Raw genomic sequence first — 14,693 nt, forward strand, 5'->3', positions numbered from 1 at the left:
GTAGACGGGACCACCACATGCACGCAGATGTGTTCGGTTATTAGTGGAGTTTGTTCATGCAAGCTTCACTTTTACTAGTCATTTATTTATATAGTGCTGTATACAATACAGATTGTTCTGAAGCAGCTTCACAGTAATGAACAGTAAAATATTAGGGTATCACTTTAGTTTAAGGACCAAATCTCACTATTAAGTAGTTGCTTATTATTACTAGCATATTGGCTGTTTATTAGTATTTATTAGTATAACATATTAATGCCTTATTCTACATGAACATATTTTAGATAGCTTAATCCCACCCCATACCTAAACTTAACAACTACCTTACTGACTATTAATAAGCAACAAATTATAGTTTGAGGCAAAAGTTGTAGTAGTTAATAGTTAGTTAATAGTGAGAACTGTACGTTAAAATAAAGTGTGAGGTGGGGGGGTGGGACGCAAGAGGGGGCAAATATCGTTAGTCGTGGAATCCATGACCCGCTGCAATTTGGAGCGTTGGTCACACTTTATTTTAGGGTCCAATTCTCGCTATTAACAAACTATGAACTACGACTTTTGCTTCAATAAACTCCTAATTTGCTGTTTATTAATAGTTGGTATGGTAGTTGCTAAGTTTATGTATTGTAGAATATGGTCATGCAGAATATGTGCTTTATAAGTACTAATAAACAGACAATATGTTGATAATAGGCATGGTAATAAGCAACTTAATACTGAGAATTGGTTCCTATACTAAAGTGTTACTGGAGAGTTTAGCCAAGCACTGGCCCAGTTCTATGGGGGTGTTAGAGTGTGCTAAATACCCTCAAAGGAAAGCAAACGCACCCTCGGTTGAAGATCTGGCAAACTATCCAGTGTGTATTTGTGTTTCAGCTCTGGAGAGCATCAAACGTTACTATTTACAACATGTTTTTGCAGCGTTGAGCATTGTAGCCAATCACAGACATATGTGTTGATTTCTTGTACGCAATGACCGATTAGAGGTGTATTAGTTGGTCAGAATTCACTCATCACTGAAAAACACCAGAGTTTTTGTTTAGTACAGTAATTTAATTCTGGAACCGTGCCTGGCCAAGCCTCCACAGACAGTGCATGTTCAGAGCGAGATCCAGTTCAAGGACCGAAAACATGTGTAATCTACTGAGATTGGGCCATATAAACCAGTAATTTAATTTCCAGCACTTTATGACTGGCTTGAATATAGTTCCACAACTGATCGTTTTTTCTTCTTCTTCTTTACATGTGTCAATGAGTCCAAAACAGACATTGCATCGGCATTCAAATCAGCAGCAAGAGTCGAAACTAGTCCACAGTTTAGTAAACATTGGCAACCTCTTTAAGTTATTCTTGATCGTGCTGTATTGACTGCTTTGGTGCGGTGCAATAAGGTAGAACTTTGTTTTGATACTTGTATTCGTAAAGACTTTTTGAGAAAGAAATTGTGCATTTTTGTTTTCGCTGCAATTTTTCTTTCTAAATGTTAAATGTTGCCCATGTTGACAGCTAACAGTTGAAATGGGTACTTTAGTCCAAGTTCAAAATATTGGAGAGAGTTGTTTCTCCTGCCCCTCCTCCTCAGAGGACATGGGTTGCCAGATTTAGGACAAGAAACATGAACAAATTCAATTGACAAAAGTAGGCAACGAGCCTTAAATTTTAAGTTAATGAGGTGTTTTATCCGTGTTTTAATATTCCTCTGGTCATACAGATATTTAGATAGATGCCGAGGCTTTTTAGGTCAGGTAGAATCTGCAATCTCTGACCCAGTTCGTTTACTGGCTACCATGGCAGCATTACGCTGTATTTTCCACCAACTTGCAACTCAGGGTGTTGAAATACTATTGGTTAAACTGGCAGTGGGCGGAGTCACACAGACTAAAACAAAAACAGACATTCCGACACGGAACGCACACTTCAAAGTAGAATAACTGGCTGTAACATTGTTTATCAGAGAAACAAATATGTGAACTTAACATGTTTTCTATATATCTGCAAACATAGTATTTTTAATGCTTTAGTGCTGACAAAACAATTATTTACAGCACCTTTAACCCAGAGTTTATAAATGTACAGTGTGAAACGCCATCTTATTCCATTATACACAGGAATAACTGTTATCCCCATGTAAATTAGGAGCAGGGTGAAATGTGAAACGAGAGCTTTTGCTTCATGTTTCACACTGCTCATAATTTAACTGGGATTAACCAGTTAGAATGACCCAGGGTTAACTATATTAAATTTAAATAATCTGTATGTGTGCTATGAACATGACTCATACCTCAAATCATGTGGCTTGTTTGAGAAGGTGTGATATTTTAAGAAATCAGCTGATATTTTTGCCTAGCAGACGAAACTTAAAAAACTTTTACTTTCAACTTGTTTAAAGAAGCCACAACTCTTCTGACTTGAGCCAGTAAGGAACTGCCTTCTAGAACAGCCTAGCAACCACCCACGAGTTTAGAACCATTCATATTTTCTGCAAACATCTAGTTAAATATTTTTTTGACATCAGACACAAGTCCTTCTACTCAAAAATGATTAATTATATAATCTCTGGTAGACTGCAGACAAAATCAAAGGAGTATTATTATTGTTAGTATGCATTATGCATGAAGAGGGATTGTAATATCTTCTGATATTACAATGAACTTTTTAGGGCTGATACAAAAAGACTGTTGCAGCAATTTGATCAGAATACAATAGATTACAGGAAATGACTGGAGGGGTCTGCTGATGACATCATTTTGGCCTGATCAGAGACAATGAAAAATACTAATGAGAAAATGATTAGGAAATCAAATTAGACATCAAGATAACAATATATGTTTTGGCAAAGTCAGATGTGATTTCAGACGGGATTAGAACAAGAGCTGGACAAAAATCATTATTTGTTTGCGTATTTTAGTTTTAAATAATGTAATACTACAAATGACTTTTAATAAAACATTTTAAAGAGGCCAATGCTTTGAGTCAAGACTCTTGTCATATTAGGATGACTTCCAGTCTGCATTGTGTCCTGATCCTGTTAGAGATACTGTGTGCATAAAACAAAATGGCCAAGCAGTTAGCATGTGCACAAACACATGAAGCTTCAGTGCTCATGTGAGCAAAACAAGTTCAATTCCATCTTACAATGTTTACGCTTTCTTTACAAATCATTTTCTGTCCTCTCCACTTTCTCTGCTATAAAAGAAGCAAAAGTCAAACTGAAAACAAAAGTTAATGGAAATAAGCCTTTGGCTTTATTGTGTTTGTCTATCCTCAACACAATTTATTTATTGATTTTAAATGTATGATTGTCTTTTTCTTGTACATTTTTGAAAAAAAAAAAAAAAATCTAAAAAAATCTAATTAAATTAAAAAAAAAATCTAAGACAAAACTATATAAAATTAATTAACTGATTACTGAGCCAATAACAGGGAAACAGAGACATGTCAAGGTTTAGTCATATCCAGAGGACTTTTATTCTTTTCTTTCTCTGCACAGTGAAGGTAAAACACTGAAATTAAAAATCAGACAAAGACAAAAGCTGTAACTGTAACACTGTATCATAACCACAAGTGACTCTATAAAGATTAAATCAATAAAAGTAATCTCTTACAAGTGAATCTGTGTTTTGCAAATTTCTGTCGATAAATTAGTATTTCTGCTGTGTAGTGTTTTGTCAAATTCAATTCAGACAATTGTCTGAAGTATAATTTTTACCCTCAGAATTCATAAATATGAATCTATCTATCTATCTATCTATCTATCCATCCATCTTTCCATCCATCCATTCATCCATCCATCCATCCATCCATCCTTCCATCCATCCTTCCATCCATCTATCCATCCTTCCATCCATTCATCCTTCCATCTTTCCATCCATCCTTCCATCCATCCTTCCATCCATCCATCTATCCATCTGTCCATCCATCCATCCATCCATCCATCCAGCCATCCTTCCATCCATCCATCCATCTTTCCATCCATCTTTCCATCCATCCATCCATCCAGCCATCCTTCCATCCATCCATCCATCTTTCCATCCATCCATCCATCCTTCCATCCAGCCATCCTTCCATCCATCTTTCCATCCTTCCATCCATTCATCCTTCCATCCATCCATCCATCATGGCAGAAGTGGAAGGGCAGGTGTATTGTGCTGGATACACACTGTAACACAGTTCCTAAAGCAGACACACCAAATGCATTTACATTCCCTGATTAAATTGACTCACTTAAGTCCGATAAGCTTTGGAAACTGTCTTGGCCCTCAAAGATCAAACACTTCCTATAATTCATAAGGCCATCTGTACAGGAAGCCACATAGACAGCTGAAACCTACAGAACCTTTCAGTAGGTACAGAGACCAATGGAAAAGCTTAATTAGCAATAAAGAAAACTAGTTCAAGTAGTGGCTGGTACAAGTACTGAATGTGACAAATAGTGTCATTGGACAAATGCGACTTAATGTAATTTGCTGTTTTTGTAGCGAGATGTTTGCTGTCATCAGGATATGGTCATCATGTACCGTATAACAAGAGAAGAATCACTCGATTATGTCAGTCATGAAAGCAGGTCACAGTCTCTGTAAGTGTGTGAAGTGTGATTTTTTTTTTGTTGTGAAAAGCAGTATGATACATATAATAATAATAGTCTGTGATGTGCAGAAATGTAACAGGTAAGAATATATTAGTGTGTGTATTTAGTCTTCAGTATTATTGGCACTTCACCTCTTTTATGCGATCAATCATTCAAATATAAATGTTAAATTACAGAGCAATTACATAAAATATAAATTAGAGGGAAATGTCAATGTCTTGCTCTGCGGTATTTGTCATTTCATGTCGAGATGTTAATTACAAGCTATGCTGAATGGCAAGACCGATATTTTCAGGAAAATCAAAAATAGGTGGTCACACAGTATGCAAGTGTGTGTGTGTGTGTGTTTTAGACATGTGTTTCAAGTGTTAAAGGGATAGTTCACCCAAAAATCTAACCCTATGTGAACTTTTTTTCCCTTCTGAACACAAAGCAGAAATTTAGCACAATGTTCATGCTGCTACTGTACTTTCCATAAAATGAAGTCATCTGGCTGTCAAGCTCCAAAAAAGCACCATAAAATTCGGACATCATTTTTGTGTATTACTATATAAGTGAAGGTCTGAATGACTTGAGGGTGAGTAAATGACCCCATACTTTTTGGGTGAACTATCACTTTAAAATGCATAACCCCAGTGTGTGTGTGTGTGTGTGTGTGATTACCCCGTGAGCTGTTCTCCTGTGGGCTGAGGGACAGGCTCTGGCCTTCAGGCTGCTCAAATATAAGGAACTGGTAGCGGTGGAGTCCAGTGCCTTGAGGTGGAGTGGGACGGGTGTATGCTAAAGACAAAGAACAAGCACAAAACCCTTTTAGAGCTCCTACAGAGTATTCATTTAATTGTCACCTACTGGAATCTATTTTCAAATGTTTTATGTCACAGAAAAATAGACTGAAGACTGCTTGTCCACCACATGCTGCAGTAGGGTGTTTTTTGGGTGGTTACTAGAGCACACCCAGCCTCAGATGGCACACCTCTCAGACGGACGCCCAAAGTCTGCTCACTGCTCATCTGATGCACACTTCACATTTATTCTGTATACTTTAATCTGATTGGGTGGTTTTACACAACATTAGGGATTAAGGGCAAATAGGCTTTTTACCCAGAAAACAAAGTACCAGGTTGATACAACAAGCACTTTTAAATAGGAAATAATTGCAGGATTTGCCAAAGTTTAGAGGCGTCACATTTTTAAAAAAAAATGTTTTTGAAAGAAGTCTCTTATGCTTACCAAGGCTGCATTTATTTGATCAAAAATACAGTAAAAACTGTTATATTGTGAAATATTATTACAATTCAAAATAACTGTTTTCTATTTGAATATATTTAAAAAATGTATTTTATTCCAGTGATGCAAAGCTGAATTTTCAGCATCATTAATCCAGTCACATGATCCTTCAGAAATCAAAATATGCTGATTTGGAAAAATTTCTTTATTTTTTTTTCTCTCAGGATATTTTGGTGAATAGAAGGTCCAACTTTATTTGAAAAATAAATATTTTATAACAATGTAAAAGTCTTTACTGTTACTTTTGATACATTTAATGCATCTTTACTGAATAAAAGTTAGTATTAATTTCTTAAAAAAAAAAAAAAAAGAGACATTTTGATCAAAACACATCTGACAACTTTTTTTTCTGCACAAACTTTAGAGTTTTACTTATAAATATTGTTTACTTTTATCAGTCTATTATTGTTGAATGATGGATTACTGCTAATCCCGCCCCTAAATGATATGCAAACTCAAAACAAACTGTGATTGGTCACTTAATATGTCAGTCAGACGGTCTCTTCTCGTCTGAGTGGGCGGTTCTTGGCCAGAAAGTGCTGCACAGTGGATCTGACTTTTTGCCATCTAGTCAAAGGTCTGGCTACACAATACTAAAAGATCCCAAGTTTAATATTTAAGATCAGAGGTTAGATTAACTCCAAATGTGCAATTGCAGTAATAACAACATGCATATTCACGCAGAAGAAACACCCACCGGATAGTTCAACAGCGCTGACGTCTCCTCTCTGTAGTGCTTCCCCCTGCAGAAAGACACATGAGAGAAACAGAGTGCTTATAAAGTAGACACTGCTGTACATGCACCATTGTCTCATGTTCATTGCTTCTGAAAGAAAACAACGAGAGCCGGGGGACATGTTGTGATTTTCTCCTTCATCCATCACCGAGGGCCACACAGCTTAACTGCGGCTCAGACCCTCCAGGAGCCTCACCTCACCCGGCTTAAAGGTGTCGATGACGGTATCCGCCGTATTTAATATCCTCAGACAAAGCCAATTCCCAGGCAAATTAAGTGAGTGATTGGATTTCAAAATAGCAAATTCCCATATTATTAATTGTATATTAAGTTTCCGTTGCCTAGGAACAGAGATTCACGCTGAGCTTCCTCAGACCCTCCAGGAGCCTCACCTCACCCGGCTTAAAGGTGTCGATGACGGGATCCGCCGTATTTAATATCCTCAGACAAAGCCAATTCCCAGGCAAATTAAGTGAGTGATTGGATTTCAGAATAGCAAATTCCCATATTATTAATTGTATATTAAGTTTCCGTTGCCTAGGAACAGAGATTCACGCTGAGCTTTCTATGAGTTGAGTTTTTTCTCCTCACCCAAAGGGCACTCCTATATTTGTCGTGTTTAAACCCATATCCTCAAGCCGCGCAGTTTTCACTGTAAATAGCCCACTGGGATGTTTGCCTAACGGATCTGATTCCTCTGGGCCGAGGCTGTAGATTACTGTAGTTTAGACTGCTATGCTTCAGATAGAAGCTATAAAAGCTATAAAAAGATAAGGAAGCACAATGGAAAATACTGAGAATGTGCTCAAAACCTATTTTAAATGGGAAGTCCCCGCTGATAAATGCCTAGCATGGTTTGTCAGAGTGTCAGCAGTCTGTTATTGTCAATCAAGCAGACCCTGTCATTGAAACGCACTGCTCTCTATCGCCCCCTCCAGGATGATGGAGGAACTGCAGAGACAGGGCTCACCTTTTACTTCAGGTGGGTCAGGGATGCCATAAATTGGGTGTAACACTGTGCTTTTCTGCTGTCATTTCACATCGTAATTCATTAATGTGGGCCAATTAATTAAACATTATGAAATAGTATTTTTTTTTAAAAAAGCAAACATAAAAAGTTCAGGTGCTTCAGGTGTCTCATGTGAATAACATGCAGTAAAAGATTAGTAAAAAATTATATTTATGTTTTTAAAACTCTATTTAACAAAGTTTGGCTCATTAAGAGTTAATGTCAATGCAATTTACTTCTGTATTTTGACATTTACATGTAAAAAAAAAAACTGAAAAAAGTAGGATATACTAGATTTTATCAATGGACTGGATGGTAAAGTGGTGTCTATATGACAGGTAAGTCAAGGTTTATTCATAAGCAGAGTAAGTTATTATAGTTTGATCAAAGATTATGAACACTTCTTTCCCTGCATGCTGTAATAACATGCACTAATGATTCATGCACAGTGAGACCAGACATGTGTTTTGATAAAGTAAACAGCATAAATTTTTATATTATGTTGACTTTAAATATCTCTTACGAGAAAAACTTGGCTGAGAAAAGCAGCAAATAGATATATACATCATAAAAATACTTACATAAATATATAAAATGACATCACATAATTATAGAGTCCACAAATGAACCGAGAGCAATTACATCTCGAGCTTTAAGGATAAGTATGACAGATGTAGTGCAAACCAGGGTTATTACAGGTAACTAAAAATAAAACAATTCAAAAAAATTGTTACTAGAAAAAAAAATGTTAACTGAAAATAAAATACATATATATTTATTATAATTATATTTATATATAATATATATATAAAAAAAAACTTTTTATGAGAATTCTTATTTTGTTACTAGAAATAAAAATAAATAAATGTTAACTAAATGTGAAAATAAAATGCACACACACACACACACACACAACACACACACACACACACACACACACATATAAATTCATTTAGATTAACTTCTGTACTAAAATAACACAAACTAAAATAAAAATTAATAAACTATGCAGGCAATAAAAACAATACAAAAATTAATGGAGATAAAAAAAAATGTAGAAATAAAAATGACAAAAAAAACAAGCAAAAAATTACTAAAACTTAAAATGAAAATCTAAAAATAAAGACTAATTCTAGTAATAATAAAATAATACTGTATAATAATAATTATAATATGTCGGTACTGAAGTAGCACTGATATACACACACACACATACACTTATACTACATCTAACTACATCTGAACATAAATATGAGTTGTATATATATTGCATCTAGTTATGAATGCAAAAATGAAGGTCACTATGCAGCACGTGTAAGGTGACATGCTGCATAGTGACCTTCAGGAAATGAGACATGGTGTGAAAACAGCGTCAAAGACAATGAACTTCACAAAGTCACTTTGCTTCATTTGCAGCAATTAGATTCAAAGCAAGAAGCGGCTTTATTTAGAAATCCCGAAGAGTAGCGCTGCCCGCGTGTTCTTGAGCTCCGTCGTCTTGGCAACAGGTCGTCAACAGTGCTGGGAGGGTGAAGCGCTCGTTTTGCTTTCCCACTTGGTCTGCTTCAAATATTCTCACTCGCCCCGTTACAGAAAATCAGCGCTCCTTTGTGCTGGTATATTTTGGGCAGAGTGATAATCACACTTCGCAACAAGCATAGAATTATTAAACATCAGTGAACTGATGGGCATATTGCACACAGATGGCAAAATAAATACTACATTACTAGCACGTAGAGCCATTTTAGGATGCCAAACATCATTAAAAACCTGTTGCATTATAACGCTCGAAGAGCACAATCTCTGGGGATGTTTGAGACTCTGAAATGGGACCTAGAATGTGCTTGACCCGCTTGAGCCTCACACCAGTGCAGAGGGAAAAGAGTCAGACCTATTTTTAATGACATTTACACCTGGAGGACCAGCATGCACTGAGAGATGCGATGTAGGAGGAACTGCAAATGCAGACAATTTGAGTGAATGCAGTCGATGTTTATTGGAATTCAGATCAACTCTACTGTCAATTTTCATCAAATGTTGACAGCTTAGATTGGACTTTTCTTCAACAAAGTATGACAAACTTGAATGCTCCAAGGACTAGACAGGGTAAAAATTCTGTCATTTGATCACCCACGTCATTACAAACATATATTAATCTTTTTCTTATGTAAAACAGAAAAAAAGTGAATTTTTGAAGAATGTCCTAGCTGCTTTTTTCCATGTAATAAAAGCAAATGAGAACAAAAATGCAGCATATAAGTATCCAAAACGTGGTCCATTTGACACTACAGTACTGATATTTCAAGATAGTCAAATCACTTTTGGTGCTTTTTTTAATTTTTTTATAATTTCAGACCACTTCATTCCCCATTCACTTTCATTATATAGAAATCAACAACCAGAATATTCTTACATTTTTTTTCATTTTGTGTTCCAGAGAAAAAGTAAGTCATACAGGTTTGCGAGTATGCAGATGAACGAATTATGACAATTATGCTATTTATTTATTTCAAGACAAGACACTAGAGGTGAATTTAGACTACAGAAATCATCATACTTCCGCGGTTGATTAATCACAGTACATTAAGACATATGTTTGTATTACAAGTTTTCTGAGATGTTATCCTTAATCATGCAAATGAGGCATTGTCTAATTAAACACAAAATAATTTGCATAATTTTCCAGAACAGAAATCTGAATATTAGATAAAGCCATGTTCAAACTTCTTGTTTCATTCTGTTGAAATATTAAAGGTTTTTACACAGGGGATTTTGGATAACTTTTAATAATGATTTCTAACTTTTTTTTATCACTCCACAAATCAGAAAATATGGTCATAGAAAATACATTTTCAGCATATATTTACACACACACACACACACACACACACACACATATCACACACACAGACACAAACACAGACACACACACAGACAGAGAGACAGACAGACACGCACGCAGACACAGACAGACAGACACGCACGCAGACACAGACACAGACAGACAGACAGACACGCACGCAGACACAGACACAGACACACACACACACACACAGACAGACAGACACACACCATGTTTTATGTATGTACATATATAATCATTTTGAGAAAATTGTCTCTAAAGATTTGTACTGTAACTGAAACCTAAAGATGCAAATAGGTAAAGTGTAATAAAACAAACACCTTGTATGTGTATTTTGAAGGTTTTCTTTCCGGTAGTCAGAAAACAGACAAGTTATGTATAAGCAAAATTGGCCAAAATCTGTGCATGAAAAAACAAAGGTGTCGCATGTATTGTCTTACTTTTAAAGTATTGATACATGGGGGAAGATTCAATTAATAGGATACACATTTGATCTGGAATGAAACTATAATGTGAATCCAGTGGCAGTGTGTGAATGTTTCAAATAAAAGCCATTCATACAGAGAAGAGTTGACGCAGAGAACACAAGACAACACCCCTACACAAACACGAGCGTAAACGCATCCTCAAAATAATAGTGATTCTGAATCCAAATAACAGCCATTCTGAATAAAGCTGATGACTTAACAGATCGGTAAACAGCGGCTCTACTTCAGTCAGTAAGTGTTTTTCAGAGTCACGTGGCCATCTTTGAGGGCTCTTAAAATTCTCCACAGCTAAGCAACACAAAAGCACATCACCAGTTTGTGAACAAAAAGGGTTATGCACACATATATTCAGCAAGCAGCGGGGCACTGGGGCAGCTGTCTTACTCCCGATCCTCTGTTCTGCTTTCACTGTGGCTAGCATGTGGTTCACAGGTTGTAAACCCGGTTGAGAAGAGGGTTTTTATTCAAACGGTGAGGGCAACAGTCAGTGGCATTAAATCCATGTTCTGAAAGTCTGATATTGCCACAGTTGGCCTCTATTCATTCTTGCTGGCGCGGTTCAGTGGCGGAAGGGTTTTTTTTCAATATCACTGGCTTCAGTTACACTTTCAGTTGAACAAAGGAAATATTCACTGTTTCTCAGAATGAATTGAGACAACATCTCACAAAGCATTGAAATGAAAGCAACCAGATTGATCGTGCATCTGATCAGATCTCAGCCTCATCTCCATCCATCATGTTTGCAGCTCACATCTAAAGCAAGAAATGCCTTTAAAGATAATGGGAATAAACACTCCAGTGCTGGTTTACTTATGAGAATGATGCTTTGTGCAGCTTATCAGCCTTAAAGTTTATGGTAGGCTCATTGATACATGAATTCCTGGTGCAGAATACATATATGATATGATAATTTGTATACAGAACTTATACTGATCCTTATATAAATCAATTAAATGAATTAATATTGATTATTTGCATTAGTATTAATACATATTTATTCATAGTTGTATTCGTTTTTTTGTTTTTGTTTTGCAAATGCTATTTCTGATTTATGTTCATTTATATAATTTATATCCTGACTTGTGAAGATTTGTAGATTTTATTTTCTGTCATTCTTTTATTCCTCTATACGTGTGAAGACTCAAAAAAGCATCGCAAGTGTTTCATGTAGTTGTGTGTGACAAATAAAATGTGGAATCTGAAAATGATATTTAATAAATGAATATAATTATAAATATATATTTTACTAGATTTACGGATCAAAACAGCACGTAAGCATTGTAATAAATTGCAAATAACAAACCATTTTAAAATAAATGTTTTTTTGTTGGTAATAATATTAATATTATTATTATTTATTTTTACATATTCATTACACTGTAGTATTATAACAGATTTAATGTTACAGATCAATACAGTCTCTGAGCATCATAATAAACAGTTTTAAAATTATTATTTTTAGGTTAATAATAAAAATAATAATTGTATTATTACTTTACATGTTTTGAAGAAACTATGAAAGATTCTTGCCCTATCATCCATAAAACATCCACAATCATTTAAAACAATAAACATACGAATCACACCTTACCTTGTGAGTTACATAGCACAGTTTATTCATTAGTGTTAGCGAATTGTTCAGCACCTCTAGTGTTAAACTGCCACTCAAGATTTTTGGCACTGAGATCTAGCAGGTCCTACAGGAAATTCAAATTCACAAGATGCTGCTCTAAAACACAAGGCAACGCACCCACCAGATCTCAGGGGGGTTTGGAGATTCATTATGCCTCGGCCTCAGCAAGCTGGAGCCTCTAAATGACCGTTTTTCTAGGATCTCTAACAAACTTGCCGCAACAGTAAACTTGTCCAGTATTCTGTTCCAATCTTTTCTACTGAACACCAAGTTCCTCAAAACCTTTCCCTCATGCAGGGTTACTGGAGGAACAGTTCAGAGCTTGAGTGAACTGCTCCTTTTGAAGGGTGCGAGAGGTTCTCCAGTGGTTCTGGGCTGCTGTGAGAATGACATTTGAACTTAAAGCTACTGTTGGGGAGGAGAATGATCTTGTAATCAATGACTGCTTGTGTAAAGTGCACATTGACAGAAAACAAGAAATCAGCAGTCTTTTAATATGCACCGAGTTTCAGTCTTCAGTAACTGTAAATCTGTTCCTATTCTCGGTCTCGTCCTGATTCAGCTCAGAAATCACACCTGCTGAAACCAGCTAGCTAACCATTTCTGGACATGTTTTGCATAATGAATGTTAGCCTGTTTGACTAATTACTTAATAATTGCTTGTGTTATGATCCAGCAGGCAGATGAGTGAGATGTAATCTGGCACGACTGTTATCAGAAAGCACTAGATGCTGGAAAATGTTCAAGAGATAACAGCTGTTTAAGTGCACATTCCTGTCCATAAAGTTACACAGACAGCAAGCGTTTCTCTGAACTGTTTCCCACTATCAATTCAGGAACAAAGCAGCTCCCTGAGACTGATGTTGAAGTTGACTAATATTGTTGATATGCTGCTTGTGTGTTTCCTCATGCACTTAGCTTGGATAAGTATTTTATACCAGGGCCATAGACTGTTATAAATGTTATATATTGACGAGATGATGCTTCATTTGTCTTATTAGTGTGCTCAGTACATCCCTCTATCACATTCCCTCTTTTATTTGTAAGAATATTCATGTCTCAATTATTAAAATATTCATGTCTCATTTTACCCTAAAACCATTAGTAGAGAAAAAGAAAGAAAAAAAGCCTATTTAAGAGATTTTTTTTACAGTAATTACAGTATTTTTACTACAATTTCTTACATTCCATACATTTTAGAAACATCACAGTGTAAGAATAATTTAGAATATAAATAAATATGATAAAATAAATTCTTAAATAATACTGTTAATAGTATTATTAACAACATTATAATTATACATGATAAATATCTTTATAATAATTCACTTTAATATTTCATATTTAAATATTTTAAAAATGAAATGAAATTCTAAAGGTAATACATATAATCTGTAAGAAATATAGGTAACACTTCATCACAGTAATAACTATAAAATAAGCATAATTACATGCACCAAACCCTATAACAAGTACATGTAGGTAATTAATATTACTCAGTATGTATAATCACACAGTAACAAGGACACCTTAAAATAAGTGTAACCTACATATATTGTATTATATTGTATTATATTATATTATATTATATTATAAACTACCTTAGTTTAAAGTCTTTTAAAAAAATGTAGATGCTTAAATGTGTATAAAGTTATTATATTGTGACCTCTGTTCACAAGAGTGCAAATCTGCACTTACTTTATAACTTGTCTTACAACTTTTATGATTCCTAAAACACTTGAAAGCACTGTTGAAACTTTCTTTATGAAATCACAGGATTAAAGCTGATTCTGAACATGTTTTTTTTAAAATCCCCTAAACTTTTTGTTTGTACTTACTTGTGAGATTTTAAGCTTTAACTAGACTTAGACCCCACCAACCCCCCCGTAATTCACAATTAGGGCTCTATCATACACCCGGCGCAATGTGGCGCAAGTGTTTTTTTGCTAGTTTCAGCCCGACGCAGTTCTCATTTTCCCGTCCTGCGCCGTGTTGTTTAAATAGCAAATGCATTTGCGCCCATTTGTGCGCCTATGGGCGTGCTGGTCTAAAAAAGAGGGGTGTTCAGGCGCATTGTTGGCGCATTGCT

General features: G+C 35.5%; 1 protein-coding gene across 1 annotated transcript in view; it reads right to left on the reverse strand.

The window, feature by feature from the left end:
• Positions 1 to 14,693, reverse strand: part of pebp4 (phosphatidylethanolamine binding protein 4) — a 118,051-nt gene that overhangs the window by 14,385 nt on the left and 88,973 nt on the right. The window contains exons 5-6 of the mRNA XM_016515698.1: positions 6,573 to 6,618; positions 5,252 to 5,368 (exon numbers count right to left, since the gene is read on the reverse strand). Of these exons, the coding sequence (XP_016371184.1) occupies positions 5,252 to 5,368; positions 6,573 to 6,618 (163 nt within the window). The remainder of the gene's footprint in view (positions 1 to 5,251; positions 5,369 to 6,572; positions 6,619 to 14,693) is intronic.

This window comes from Sinocyclocheilus rhinocerous, unplaced genomic scaffold (assembly GCF_001515625.1).
Source record: "Sinocyclocheilus rhinocerous isolate Xijiao unplaced genomic scaffold, SAMN03320098_v1.1 scaffold1198, whole genome shotgun sequence".
NCBI lineage: Eukaryota > Metazoa > Chordata > Actinopteri > Cypriniformes > Cyprinidae > Sinocyclocheilus > Sinocyclocheilus rhinocerous.